General features: G+C 42.0%; 1 protein-coding gene across 1 annotated transcript; it reads left to right on the top strand.

The window, feature by feature from the left end:
- The first annotated feature begins 4,746 nt into the window (after positions 1-4,746).
- jmjd8 (jumonji domain containing 8) lies at positions 4,747-15,756 on the top strand. Its single transcript, XM_034206148.1, has 9 exons — positions 4,747-4,940; positions 5,816-5,911; positions 8,637-8,685; positions 9,176-9,272; positions 9,350-9,418; positions 11,885-12,004; positions 14,250-14,317; positions 14,427-14,561; positions 15,175-15,756. The coding sequence occupies exons 1-9, from the start codon at positions 4,846-4,848 to the stop codon at positions 15,253-15,255; spliced, it is 810 nt and encodes a 269-aa protein (XP_034062039.1). The 5' UTR covers positions 4,747-4,845; the 3' UTR covers positions 15,256-15,756.

The raw sequence follows: 15,756 nt of genomic DNA, 5'->3' as shown, positions 1-15,756 counted from the left end.
AGAGGGAGCAGATTGCCGGGGGTGGGGCCCACCTTGCGGGTGGGCGTGGACTACAAGTTTTCAGTGCTGCACGGGGGGCCCAGGGGGATTACTCAATAGCGATAGCCTTAGAGGGCGAAGCCATATAGCTACGAAATAGAACGACCAGGGTCGTAACAGTGTCCTTAAGGTGATCCAGACAGGCTGGACTAGAGGAGGAGAGACAGATCGGGACTCCTAACAGCAGATAACTTCAGCACGGATTCCAAGGTACACCTTTTTCATACTTTACAAATAATGCATCAAGTAATGACTCTAATACACTGATATACATGCCATTAAACATAACTAAATACTAGATCATTTACATTTGACCAAGCAACATAACTTTTTTGTTCAACTTTCACATTTCAATGTATTTAAGGCAAATATGATTGAACATAGTGAGAACTGCGACCCTTTGTCTCTGCATATTGACTGTAAAAACATGTTAAAAGTTTTGATAACAGTTACATATTATTTTAATAATCCATTTATTTCAATGTTGATTAATTTAGAACGGTTTATTCATAACCTGATTATCTTTGTAGTACACTGTTGGATTTAAAAAACACATTTAAATAAGAAAATCATTATATCTATAGCCCCTGAACAAACAAAGACAAAGACACCTCTTTCTTAAATAACAAACTTGCTCTGCAATAATATGTTTTTTGATATTTCTGTTAGGAAAGGACACGCCTGAGAGACAGGACTGCTTCACCATTTTCTCTTTCTCTGAGGGTCTAGAACAGGGGTGGGGAACCTTTTTCCTCTCAAGGGCCATTTCAATATTTTCAACATCCTCCGAGGGCCGTACAAATTATTGACCTCTGCTTAAAAAAACTAAAATCACAGCCCACTCATTTCGCCTTTCTTTCATGCTGTGCAAAGAAAAAGCAACCTCTAAATCCAGATATCTCACCATGACTCGCGCATGCATGCACGTGCACGGTTGTGGCATGACCACCAAAACAGAAAGATATGGACACAAGATGTGTGCAAATGTATTTAGACTCCTATCCATGTGAACATGATTTAAGTTGGGGGGACCTAACCTCTTCTAGGGGGGTCCGGGGGTCATGCTCCCCCGGGAAGATTTTTTTTTAAATGTTGAAGTTCAAAGCATCAATCTGGTGCACTTTGAGAGCAACATTAAGAGAGCTATGGATACATCTCTCAACACCCATATGAAACAGAACTGGAAGCAGATTTTCTTTTTCTTTATGGATATTTTACAAATCACTCCCCTTTCAAACTGTATTCTTGTTTATTAATAATAACTTTTTTTACTGTCATATAGTATTTTATACCTGTTTACTTTATTCTCTTATTTTTTTATAACTATAATGATCATATAAAGATGTGCCTTTACCTCACTGGTTGTAGAAAAAGCTTCTTATATTCGTTAGCATAGCTAGCTAACCAGATGCTAATAACAACAAAGTTATTGACTGTATGATCAGTATGACAGATGAACAGATCGCCACTGGGCTTTCAACTAAAGACACAGACACGCAGAAACTGCGGCATGTGTACGGCTCCTTATGGGTACTGCAATTTTTGGAAGTGCCGGAACGGAGCTGCGTTCTGGTGCTCACTGCTCCCCGTCAGAACCATGGATGTATAATAAGGGTCAGAACCTTATTATACATCCATGGTCAGAACTGCACCTCTGTCAGACGAGACATATACCACGTGATGACAAGTTTTAGGCTTGTGTTGTGTTCAAGGACCCTGACTTTAGCCAGGAAAAACAGTTATTCACTTGTTTAATTATTTTGCGGTCTAGATTTCTTTAATTTTTTGCGTGTGTTTATAAATTACCTCGAGGGCCACACCAAATGGTCTCGCGGGCCGTATACGGCCCGGGGGCCGGAGGTTCCCCACCCCTGGTCTAGAAGAACATCCAAGAGGGAAAGGAGAAGCTGATGATTTAAGAGCACAGGACATTCACTAAGAGACACTTATATTGTAACACTGACTAGTTTTGTAGTCTAACAGGAACTTCATTTTTGTGTTTTACATTGCACCTCAGAGAAAGTGTGATTATTGTCAGGCCTATAAAGTTTGGTCAGTCAGCTGATCAAATGCATTTGCCTCACTTTATGAGCTTCACAATACTTGTGCCTTCTACCGCAGAGTTTGCAACGTCACAAATAAATGGTACCAATCTTCAGTCAGATGTGAATGTGTAATTTAACATTTCAGTAAGAATAACGGACAAAAGGAGAGCATATACAATGTATTGAAATGTGAACTAAAAGTTATCAAGCATGAACCATCACCATTTTTTTTTTTAAATAACGAAATAATATACATAAATAATATACATAAATTACACTAAATGTTAATCTGTTAATTGACAGACTAGGCCTGTGCAGGTGGTAACAGCTATGCCCAGCATGGGCTAAGTTCTGTAGGTGCAGCCGTATGGAGTCAGATTTGGGTCAATATTCTCGCGCGTAAAACAAGCTACTCACGAGCAGAAAATGTGCTTTTACACGCGCATAAAATGACCCTCGCGCGCAGATTAAACCCCCGCGGGCGCAGAGCCGCTAGTTCAGAGACAGCCCTCTTGCTTGCTCCCGGGAGTGTCAGCCTCGCGGAGTCTGTCTACGCACGCGTGAAAAGTTTCTGGCACTTTGGGGCGGAGCCACTGGACTTTGATTGACAGCTGCCAGGAAACCCCGGGTTGCCAGGTTTGATAAATGCCTGAACTGCCAAGAGCCGAGCAGTGACGGCAGCAAAATCAGTTGGACGAGATTGAATGGTAAAGTTGTCCATAAAAAACTATTATATTCGTAAAGTGTACAGCTAATATATATATATATATATATATATATATATATATATATGATTCTGTTTTCTTCAAGGTTGTGTCTTCCTGGTCGAATGTACTTATTGTAAGTCCCTTTGGATACAAGCGTCAGCTAAATGCAATGTAATGTAATGTAATATACATTAATTTGATATAAAACAATATATTTTTCAGTGGGCTGTGTCCGTCGAAAACTGCTAGCTACTGTCTGCTGTACGCACCTAGATTTAGCTACCGTCACTGCTCGGCTCTTGGTAGTTCAGGCATTTATCAAACCTGGCAACCCCGGGTTTCCTGGCAGCTGTCAATCAAAGTCCAGTGGCTCCGCCCCAAAGTGCCAGAAACGTTTCACGCGCGCGTAGACAGACTCCGCGAGGCTGACACTCCCGTGAGCAAGCAAGAGGGCTGTCTCTCTCGCGAGCGAGCGCAGAGCCGCTCGCGGGGGTTTAATCTGCGCGCGAGGGTCATTTTATGCGCGTGTAAAAGCACATTTCCCGCCCGTGAGTAGCTTGTTTTACGCGCGAGAATATTGACCCAAATCTGACTCCATACAGCTGGTGCAGGTCCTCCTCCCTCAACACACTCTCACTCCATAATCGTCCAGGAGCGACGTTTGGTCAGTGTCCGTGGCGTCCAGTTGTGACGCTCCTAGGCTCCTTCAGCTTCATAAAGGGACGCAAATAGCTTTCAACTTGCAATGTATTCCCATCTGCGGCGGGATTTGACGCTCATGGAAGCACGGCATTCGTTTGTGTCGGCTGCCTTTAAAGGCAATGTGAGCGTCCATTCCCATTGGATAACGGAGCATTGTACCCCTTACTGTCGATTGATTTTACAGTGATATCTGCACTACTCATCGACTAAAAAACACCAGATTATCCTTGTTAATTACACAACATTGATTGGTTTAAATTGTGTGCAATGCTTTTGTATTTTTCCCCTTCGATTCGGAGAAACAAATATTTTTTCGGAGTAAAGGATGGCAGAAGACACTACACTACCCAGAATCCCCAGCTATCGTTTAGGACTACACCATGTGCTCTGTTTGACAAACCCCGTGATTAGTTCTCAAACTCTGTGATTGGTTGACCTCCAACTGCATTCCATATGAAAAAAATCGTTTCGTAAAAGATAAAATCATACTTTATTCAGCAGTGCTTGCTTTACTCTTTGAAAGTCATCACATGAATGCATTGTAATAAATGGTTCGGCTGCATTAAATATGTTACACATCTGTCGTAGTTCTTTATTTTTATTTATCTACAGAGATCGTGCTCAGAATAGATAAAATACTCAATGAGAATGGGGGAAAGACGGGCCGGCAGCAACACACAGCAAATAATTTCCGAAACTAAACGAAGTGTTTTTATTTATTTATTAAAATGATAACTACAATCCAAAAAAACAGGGGCAGCTTGGCTTCCCTTGGCCTCCAGGAGAAAACGCCACTGCTTGTACACCCGTCTGTTTCTACAAACTGCATTGCTTGAGCATACAGCGGTGGATCTAGAACATTTTACAGTGACAAGAGGTCATGCAGGGTGGTATATAAATAATATGCTATTTAAGGCTGTAAAACAATAAAATATAACGACCAACATCGTGTTTTTTATTGCCACTTTCATGTGAGAGTTAGTCAGAAATGGATACACAACAAAATAAAAGCAGTAAATACTGAATTATATACACAATATATACAGCACGTTATTATGATATATTAAAAAAAATGCAATCATATCTTTACTAAAATTTAGCATGACGTCTCACATTGTATTTCAGTTATCGGTAATGTATCCAGAACACTGTTGTATTATCGAGACAGTGAAACAATCAAATGTTCTTCCCATTACACTTGAACGCAGCACGCATTCAGCTTCTAATGTGGTGGTTTCTGATTGGCTCTTTGGCAGGAAGTGAAAATACTTCATTCTCAGGGATGATGCGAGAAATTCACAGGGTTTCTCCTTCATTTAGTTATAATTTAGATTTCTGTGATAAAGTTTTGAATGGAATATAATACGGCTGTATTAACTGCATGTGCTCAGTTTGTTTTATTATGTTTTATTGGGATAAAAGCAGCTGAACCGTCGGGAGGCGGATGGTGAGTCGAGTCGACACTGAAAAACTGACATAGCCTATGTGTGAAGTTATTTTAACATAATGTTTTTATTTGACCATTTTATCTCTTGCACTACACGCAACATGTTGCCTAGTTCAGCCCTCATACTCTGACCGAGCTTTACACCGAATCCCATTTAAAATGTTGTCAGTTTACCAAGTCTTCCCTAAAACTTAAACACTAGGAGAAGTTTTTTAAATTACTATTAGTGAATCGTAAATAAGTATTTTCCCGAGTTGTGTACTTATTAGGCATGTGCATTTTTCGAATATTTAGGTATTTGTACCATCAAGGGAAATGTTGTACTTTTTACTGCACGACATTTTTTGACATTTACTTAAACAACCACCTTCCTTATGTGATATGATGCCGTAATACTACCTACTGTTTTTTTAATATTGTAAGTACATTTTGTTGATAAATCGTTTTTTTTACTTGAACTGACTCTGGATTATACATAATACATTGCAACACATGCAAAGTGTCTCACACATCCGTCCTGACACCTGCTGTTACTCTAACACCAAGCTCCATTTACAAATCAAGCAGATTTTAACACCTGAAGCAATTTCTCACTTTACCTGAAGTGGAAACTAACTGAGTACACTGCAGGGTGGATTGAATAATAATGGAATCATTGGAATAAACTGCAAACTGAAATGTTTATTACGACAGCTCAAGTGATTTGAGCAGAAAGTTTCATGATTCAACTGACCAAACTCTTCTTAACTTGATTCCAAAATAAAATAAACACAAGTTTAATAATGTTTTGTATACAATTACCACAGTGTCTAATATGTCTTTTTCTGAATAGAAGATTTGTTTTGTTCTTATGTTCATGTATGTTGTGTGTTCAGGTCTTCAGACTCAGGCTTCAGACTACAGGATGAAGGAAATTGTAACATCGACATTTTGGACGGCTTTTCCCTCTCACATCAACAGTTCATTGAAAGGTACGTGTAGTATTAACATCTCCTAAATATCTCCTAAATATCTCAGAGCTGCCATCCACGGAAGACCTTTACTCCCAGCGGCTCAGGAAGAAAGATTATCAAAGACCCCCATCACCCCAGCCACAAACTGTTCTGTCTGCTGCCGTCTGGCAGGCGGTACCGCAGCATCCGGGCTAAAACCACCAGACTCAGAGACAGCTTCATCCCACAGGCCAGAAGACTGTTAAACACCTGAACTTAGAACATCCATAACATTCACCAGTTTTTAACTTACAAATGATGTATCACTTGTATAGATTCTTATGGCACTACTTCTATTCTATTTTATTGTATTTACTTGCATCATTTTATCTGTGTTATTGTGCACTGTTGGAGGAGCCTGGGACCTCAGATTTTCATTGTCATAACTACTCTGTAGCTCTGTACGAATGACAATAAAAGCCTTGAATCTTGAATCTTAATGCATTAATAATGCCCCTAAAATATGTGATCACTTTAGTCAAATACTGATGTAAAATTCGATTGTTGTTCAAAGTTATCCACGGATTGAACATGATTGTGACACCCCCATTCTATGGAAAATAACTGAATGTAGGTTTAGCTTAAATCATATTTTCTCCAAAAGGCTTATCTATATTGCTACTAATAGACAAAGGTCATACATACCAAGTTTTGTCAAACATGTTTGTGTCTTTGAAAAAAAGCATAAAACACCAGTTTTACATGTTTTTTTGTGTCAAATTTATTTAGAAATTCTCAGTCGCCAAATCGTATCAATTGTATTTATGTTTTAAACAGCATCTATTTTTTGTACAACTTGAAACTGTTACTGTAAGTAGTTCAGGTTTGAAAAATGTTTCCTTTCGTCTTTGCTTTTAATGTTTACTTTATTGTAATTACCATCCATCCATCCATCCATCTTCTCCCGCTTATCCGTGGTCGGGTCGCGGGGGTAGCAGTTCCAGCAGAGAGCCCCAAACTTTCTTTTCCCTGGCGACATCAACCAGCTCTGACTGGGGGATCCCAAGGCGCTCCCAGGCCAGCGAAGAGATATAATCCCTCCACCTGGTCCTAGGTCTACTCCTTGGTCTCTTCCCAGCTGGACGTGCCTGGAACACCTCCCTAGGGAGGCGCCCAGGTGGCATCCTAACTAGGTGCCCGAACCACCTCAACTGGCTCCTTTCGACGCGAAGGAGGAGCGGCTCAACTCCGAGTCCCTCCCGGATGACCGAACTTCTCACCTTATCCCTAAGGGAGACACCAGCCACCCTGCGGAGAAAACCCATCTCGGCCGCTTGTATCCGCGATCTCGTTCTTTCGGTCATGACCCATCCTTCATGACCATAGGTGAGGGTAGGAACGAAAATGGCCGGTAGACAGAGAGCTTTGCCTTCTGGCTCAGCTCCCTTTTCGTCACAACGGTGCGGTAAAGCGACTGCAGTACCGCTCCCGCTGCTCCGATTCTCCGGCCCATCTCACGCTCCATTGTTCCCTCACTCGAGAACAAGACCCTGAGATACTTGAACTCCTTCACTTGGGGTAAGGACTCATTCCCTACTTGGAGTGGACAGTCCATCGGTTTCCTGCTGAGAACCATGGCCTCAGATTTGGAGGTGCTGATCCTCATCCCAGCCGCTTCACACTCGGTTGCGAACCGATCCAGTGAGTGCTGAAGGTCGCAGACCGATGAAGCCATTAGAACCACATCATCTGCAAAAAGCAGTGGTGCAATCCTTAGTCCACCGAACTGCAGACTCCCTCCCCCATGACTACGCCTCGAAATCCGATCCATGTATATTACAAACAGGATTGGTGACAAAGCCCAGCCCTGGCGGAGGCCAACCCTCACCGGAAATGTGTCCGACTTACTGCCGAGGACCCGGACACAGCTCTCGCTTTGGGAGTACAGAGATTGGATGGCCCTGAGTAGAGACCCCCTCACCCCATACTCCCGCAGCACCTCCCACAGTAACTCCCTGGGAACTCGGTCATACGCCTTCTCCAAGTCTACAAAACACATGTAGACCGGATAAGCGTACTCCCAGGCCCCCTCCAGGGTCCTTGCGAGAGTAAAAAGCTGATCCGTCGTTCCACGACCAGGACGGAATCCGCATTGTTCCTCCTCAATCTGAGGTTCGACAATCGGCCTGACCCTCCTTTCGAGTACCTTAGAGTAAACTTTCCCGGGGAGGCTGAGTAGTGTGATGCCTCTGTAATTGGCACACACCCTCTGATCCCCCTTTTTAAAAAGGGGAACCACCACCCCGGTCTGCCACTCCTTCGGTACTGTTTCCGACTTCCACGCAACATTGATGAGACGTGTCAACCATGACAGTCGCTCAACACCCAGAGCCTTCAGCATTTCCGGGCGGATCTCATCCACCCCCGGGGCTTTGCCACTGTGGAGTTGTTTGACGACCTCAGTGACCTCCCCCCGGGAGATTGGTGTTGATCCCCCGTTATACTCCAGCTCTGCCTCTAACATAGAGGGCGGAGTTGTCGGGTTCAGGAATTCAGGAGTCCTGTAATTAGCATAACTTTTTTAAATGTATAAACACCATTATCATATAATCAGTTTGCTCATTTGAAAAACAGCCTCTCTGTAAAACATGCAGAAACACTGAAAGTTGTCTTAAAAAACGACATTTACATTATTTCCATTTTGTTTCCTCATCATTCGTCCTGATTTCTGAATGAAACCCTGCTGATTCAAGTGTTTCCTCAGATATGCGTACAGCAGACCGGTGATCCTCAGAGGTCTGACTGACAACACGGTGCGTATTTTGAACACGTGCAAGTACATCATGTTACTGCATTTCTCCTTGATGCATCCATTATGCACATACTGTAGACTAGAGGAAGTTGTCAGTAGGATTTTATTGTGTGTATTTTCAGGATGTTGTATTTAATTTAGCACATTCCTCCATCACACAACTTGTTTTCATTTAGATATACTCTACTTTTTCTTCACACTAATTTCTCATATCTTTATTTTATTATTCATTTTTGTATATTTATGTTTCTTGCACTAATTCTTGATTTTTTTGCCCTATTATATTTTTGATAATATAAATGTTTCCATCTCTGTGAATTGTTTTGAATGAAACTGACATATTACAACAAAAAACAACTCCTTTCTTTTTGATCTGAAATGACAGCTGAAAGTCACCATTTGAAACCTCAACAAGTGTTTAAAAAGTGACAGGTGGGCAGAACGTGCCCCTCTGTTATTACTTAGATAAAGAATCGGATCAATACTTTCAGAGGTTCAGGTCGCTGTGCTCCAAGGCCAGTTTGTTGGAAGAATACGGCGCCCGCAAAGTTCGTCTCAGCACAGCGAACACGTTCTCTTACAGGAAAGGTAACTGACAGTCTGCATGTACCCCGCAGGGTTTGTTGTTGTTTATTTATTGTTTATAAGTGATTATTTTGTTCCAGTGGACATCCCTCTGCAGGAGTATGTGGACGATCTGCTGCGGCCGCAGTCTGCAGACGCACTCGGCAGCGGTGAGTTCAAAGAGTATTTACTTTTATTTTTAAATATGTTTTATTTGTGTATGTCCTATATACATTATGTTGCATTGTGGGAGGAGCTTGGGACTTAAGATGTTATGTCTGTGAATATGACAATAACGCCCTTGACCTTGACACTTGACCTCTGGAGGATTCAGCTTTAGTTCGGGAACCGTCATGCATTTAAAAAAATAAATAAATAACTCTAACTGTGGATTTTCTTGAACTTTAAATATAATTAAGTTAGTTTTTTTTATTAAAGTCATATACAATACTAATATGTAACTGTGAATGCAGTTAAATACAATATAATAATAAATAAGATAGTGTACTGTCACAAACTAGTGACAAAAAAAAATCTAAATAAGATAAACTGTCGTAGTGCTACAACCTACTGAATATTATACATATGTATTATTATTATTATTATTATTATATTATACATGTTAAAGACATTCTGAGAACAATTCATTATATCAAATGTGTCGTAGTGATCTGCCACAACCTACTGAAATGGCCGAACATATATTTAAATCAAGTATCTTCCACATCATTGAGTCGGTAATGCTGCAAACAAAAGGGGGGGTGTGTTGGATTTCTACCAAAACACAAAACCAGAGCATTAACTTGTGCCAGAACAATTGTTCCACCTCCGATATCTTGTCTTAATAATTCAAATATTGGAAAGCCAAAATCTTAATGAAAAAGAAGTGGATCAACTTCAAAAACAATGTGTGTTTAGCCTTACTTGAAAGAAGGATTTGAGGATAAATACGGAGCCCTGGAGGGTTCATAGAGAGAAAAATAAATAAAACGTGGCCACGTTTTACTTTCTCGTGCGCACGCTTTAGTAACTCGTGCGCACGAGTTACTAAAGCGTGCGCACGAGTTACTAAAGCGTGCGCACGAGTTACTAAAGCGTGCGCACGAGTTAATAAAGCGTGCGCACGAGTTAATAAAGCGTGCGCACGAGTTAATAAAGCATGGCCTCGTTTTGTGTGTGTGTGTGTGTGTGTGTGTGTGTATATGGGGGGGGGCATTTGTTTATGATAGTATCGTTCGTTCCGGTGCACATCGAGATTAAGATTAAACACGTTTCTTTCACTTGGGAATACACTTAACTATGGGGAACCAGATTTGTTTAAAGTACTGTTCGTGGTAATTTGAAAAAAAATGCCGGTGGTGTCGGATACACACGAACACGCACACAGAGCGGAGCTGAGCACACACACACACATCATGCGCCCCGGTGACAGGACATCTCCTTCATAAAGCGAGGGGGAATACTCTGGTAGTTCGATGTGTGTATAGGTGTGTGTGGTTAAACGTAGCAGCCTCGATCTCTATTCAGCGGTTCTAATGAAGGGAAACGCAGTGAAGTAAACAGTAAAAGGCACAGCTCTTTGCAGCTGGTGCTGCTCTTCTCAGATTCTGCTGAGTTACACGTTACTGCCTCCAGTGCCCTGTACGACGAAGCCAGTTCAACAGACCCTGGACCTGAATATGTTCGATTTACCCGGCTTAACTGACCCTAACAAACGCGATGTCGATAAGCGGTCCTACGAAGCTGGTTATCAACTCAGTAAATCAACCAGGGTTTCTCTGTCCGGCTGAGAGCGCGCTCAGGTGAAAGGGACGGGGTTAGCAACATTTGACCAATCACAAACATGGAGACGCGTGCTGACAGCGCAGCGTCATACTTCATGAATGAATAGTGTAAATAGCCAATCCTGCTTCGTAGTACAGGCCACTGGTGCCGCTGAGATTTCATAAAGTGAAGGAGGTTTTCCTTCTATAAAACAGCTGTGGGCAGCAGATACTGTGAGTCACGGACAGGAATCCCTCAATTTAAATAAAACGAGGCCACGCTTTATTAACTCGTGCGCATGCTTTAGTAACTCGTGCGCACGAGTTACTAAAGCGTGCGCACGAGAAAGTAAAACGTGGCCACGTTTTATTTATTTTTCTCTCTATGAACCCTCCAGGGCTCCGTAGATAAAAGATGTTTTGTGTGTATTTAAAATCTTTTTCAGGCCTAGTTTCAGAGTTTTGAATGTGACTCACCACCAGTAATGAACCCTGTCTCAGTTAGAGGTTCTGCAGGTGGATATATGCAGATTTCTTCTCCTTTTCAGAGTACTTTATCCACCTCTGGGTTTTATTTAATTTAAATGTTACCAGGAAATCAATTGCATCAAATGCAAAATGTTGCCTAGCATAGCATAGCCCCGAGACCGGCTGCTACTCGCACCAAACTCAATTTCAAAATCTGTCAATTTAACATGTAACTTGAAAACAGGCACCTTTAAACACTTAAAGCACATTTTTACCAGTATAATAAATGATTCAGGATTTTGTGATGGATTATTGAAATCATCATATATAAACATAGTGTTTCTACTTTGACTCTTCTTCCATGTCTGCACACAGAGCTTTATATTGATGTTTCTCTTCCTGCAGAGACGCTGTATTTCTTTGGAGACAACAACTTCACAGAGTGGCAGAGTTTGTTTGAGCAGTACGAGTCTCCCCCGTACGTCCTGCCTCGCACCAGCGGAGCGTACAGCTTCGGGATCGCAGGTTCGTTCTACAAATCACACCCAATGCTGCAGAATGTCAACGTGTGGCCTGTTAGTCCTACGCTGGTTGTGATGTCAAACGTTTAAACACATGCATGCAAATACTCCTAAGGATGAAATAATCTACAAAGATCATCAACGATAAATCATTTAGTCTCTTTTGGTCATCAAAAGATTTATATAAATATTGTTTCTCTGCTTCGTTTTTGGTCTCGACCTAGAGAAAATGTCATCATGTTCTACATGAAGGAATGATGTTCCACTTTAGCTGAATGCAATGTGGCCAAAGCCTATTGGCCAAAACAATAAAAAAAATAAAGAACTTTAAAAAGTTGCTGTTTTTTTAAGCTAAAGTACTAGCAGTGTTATCGCTGTTCTGAGTTAGTACTTTTGATTGCACTTTATCTCAGTTACTTTGAATAAAAGTGTTTCTTGGATTTGATGAGATTTTCTCTGTTGTTTACTATGTTTCTCTATTTCTTTGAGCTCCTTGATGTCATTCTTTTGTTTCACTTTTCTTAATGTTACTTTTTTCTTTCTTTTTTTCTCCTTAACTTGACTGTAAAATTCCTGCCTCTATAGCCGCGTTCACACCGCAGTACATTTCCCACAAAGGTTCACCAGAACTTAGTTCATGAGAACTATTTAGTTCTCATGAACTAAGTAGCCTACAGATCGCGTTCACACCGGAATAAGTCCCTGGGGGAGGATTACCCCTCGATTCCACCAGGTCCGTCTGCGTCGCGGTTTTGGTCCGGCCTCCTCCGGCGTCATACCCTACTGGGCGCGTTTCAGAAGCGGAGCGTCTTGCCTGCCGGCTCGCAGTTTTTGTTGATTTGGGCATATTTCCTGCACAGGCTACTTTGTACAGACAAACATGAATCTACATGAATCAAAGATGTGTTGCTGTATTTTAGTGGTAAAAAATGCATTCATCATCATAATTATTCTATATATATATTTGACACAGTGCCTGTAAACCGGAGGAGAACGCTGGTATTTCTCCTCCTACTTGAAAGACTACGGAGGGATACATTTGTTTATTTTGGGGATGGGCTGGATGCTCTGACCGATCCACTTCCTGCCCGGCGCCTCTGCAACGCTTCGTGTCGAAAAATAGACTTGAATCCTATTTTGAGCGGAGCCCAGCGCATAGACGCTTCTGGGACGCTTCTGAGCCGTAACGCGGCGCGTCTGGTGGAATAGCACCCATTGACTAGAGTGGCCACGGTCTTTGCGAACGCCGCGGCGCCATATCGTAACGCGTCCGTAACGCGTCCGTAATGCGTCCGTAACACGACGCAGACGGACCCGGTGGAATCTAGGGGTTACGGTCCCTACACACGGCGGGGTGCGTTGACGCTTCAACGCTTCTGCCCATTCACTTTGAATGGGTTGACGTCACGCTTCGCCGAACTGCATTGTGGGAGCAAAGCGTATTGTTCTACTTTTGAAGCCTCGAAGCTTCAGCCAATCGAATCATATGCCAGTACAAGCTCTAGCCAATCAAACTGCTGCTTGTGTGTCCGGGGTGGGAGATTCAGGTGATTGGTTGTTGGTCTAGCTTCAGACATGCCCGCCGGCAAGCTTCAACGCACGCCGCCGTGTGTAGGGGCCGTTAGGCAAATGAAGATGATGCTGACGTCACATCTTCTTCTTCTGCTTTGGGCTTACTGGCAGGCCGCAAACCACTTCACGGCGTATACTGCCACCCGAAGTCCCCGGCCGGAAGTCCCCGGAGTTGGGGACTGGCTTCAGTAGAAGCTGCTGGGAGTCCCAGCAGCTTCTACTGAAGCCTTCAGAGTAAATCGCCAGAACGCCGACACCTCCTCATCTCCACCACTCCCACGTTTTCTTTTGTGTTGCCATAAGTTAGTCTCTCTGCGTTTGTGCGCTGGGCTAATGCTAATGCTATTAATTCAATGCGAGGATAATAAAATGGCGGCTTCACAAAACTTTTTGGGAGTTTTACGGGGCGTGGTTTGCAATCCGCCCAGCCAATCAGACACAGGAACCTTTTTCTCCCACGAAAGTCCCTGCTCTCTAGCAGGGACGGAAAAGGGGGTAAAAAGGTTCTCATGAACTCATTTTTGTTCTGGATTTTTTTGGTGTGAACGCGACATTTCGGAACTAACTAAAGTGGGAAAAGTACTGCGGTGTGAAAGCGCCTATTGTTTGCTTGTTAATTATTTTCAGCAGTGTTATGTGTTGAATAAAAACTTTCAGATCCTGGTTTGTGTCCTCAGGTCCTGGGACCGGCGTCCCCTTCCACTGGCACGGCCCCGGTTACTCTGAGGTCATCTATGGCAGAAAGGTTCTTATTTGTTCAGTTCTCTGCACGTCATGCTGATTAATTTAATCTGTGTTAATATCCTGAACGTGTTGACACAGATAAACATCTTGTTTACCTTATGTTGCCACAGCGATGGTTCCTCTACCCGCCGGACAGGGAGCCTCATTTCCACCCGAACCGCACCACCCTGTCCTGGCTGAGGGACACGTACCCCCACCTGCCTGAGGAGGAGGCTCCGCTGGAGTGCACCATCAGGCCTGGAGAGGTGAGTCTGTTTTACTCAGACTAAAAACAGCAGAGAGCAGATTTTTAAATACATTTCCATTCAGTACACTAAGAAACCTTTTTTGCAGAGCATTAAAGAAAGAGAAAAACACAAGCAAGCATGAAAACAATGCAGGTTTTAAATACTTCAAAAGCGTAATAAGTAGCTGTGCAAATGTTTTATGAGAAATTAAATGTACTCAACACATTGGACAAAGCCCAAGGATACAGACATTATTTTAGCTGAAACATCACTCAACATTTCTGTTAGGACTACTGATGCTCTCTGTGAAGAAAAACATACAAAAACAATAAATAAATGTAAAATAAATGATCTTTACCTGCAGTTTAACATCGTCATCTTTTTCTGGCTGGCCAATACAAAGTTAGAACAATTTGGATAAAAACTGTGGGCAAAAGAGTGAATATGTGTTTATTCCTGAAATAGAAAATGAAATTAAGTCAAGAAAAGAAAGCAGCAAATCTCCATTTAAGAGGCTGAAAAAACTGAACTTAAAAACATTTTTGCATGAAAAATGACTTGTTAATATAATTCTAAATATGTTTGCAGCTCTGCTGTCTGAGACTCATTGTTTTGGTTGTTTCTCCGTCAGGTTCTGTATTTCCCCGACCGCTGGTGGCACGCCACCCTCAACCTGGACACCAGCGTCTTCATCTCCACCTTCCTCGGCTGAACTTCTCCTTCGTCGCTCTCTTCAGCCGTCCAAATTCATTTTATTTAATTAAATTAATGGCGGCTGTTACATCACTTTGTCTCCATCTGCAGACTGACTGAAGAAAAACAAATGATTGTAATTCATGTTTGAGCTGCAAGTTTCAGGTTCATATTTGAGTCTAAAGAAACACACTTACATTCCAGGAGAATCTTTTTAGTTTTTCCTAATAATGATAAAGCAATAAAAAGTATTTAATTAATAGTATTTAATGCCCAAACAAGCTGTCGGGATCAGATGGTACTACATTTTAATATTATGTCATATCATTTGTATCACTCTTTCTTGAAGCACACGTTGGGGAATAAAGATGGCTGCCAGTCAAATGTTTGCAGATTATTTAGGTGGTTCTTTCAACAGATAAACGATAATGTGTTGTTTGCATCAAAACTCAAGATGCAAAAATCAATTTGTTTTCATTTATTTGTTCATACATTCAGTGAGTAAAAAATTAAAAAAGCG

This window comes from Gymnodraco acuticeps, unplaced genomic scaffold (assembly GCF_902827175.1).
Source record: "Gymnodraco acuticeps unplaced genomic scaffold, fGymAcu1.1, whole genome shotgun sequence".
Classification (NCBI taxonomy): Eukaryota; Metazoa; Chordata; class Actinopteri; order Perciformes; family Bathydraconidae; genus Gymnodraco; species Gymnodraco acuticeps.
The sequence above is the reverse complement of the archived record's forward strand: the minus strand, read 5'-3'. Positions and strand labels throughout refer to the sequence as shown.

Coding starts and splice junctions, on each gene's coding strand:
- jmjd8 (XM_034206148.1), top strand. CDS start 4,846: ATGGAATATAATACGGCTGTATTAACTGCATGTGCTCAGTTTGTTTTA. Junction 9,419..11,884: donor TGCAGACGCACTCGGCAGCG/GTGAGTTCAAAG, acceptor CTCTTCCTGCAG/AGACGCTGTATTTCTTTGGA. Junction 12,005..14,249: donor GTACAGCTTCGGGATCGCAG/GTTCGTTCTACA, acceptor TTGTGTCCTCAG/GTCCTGGGACCGGCGTCCCC.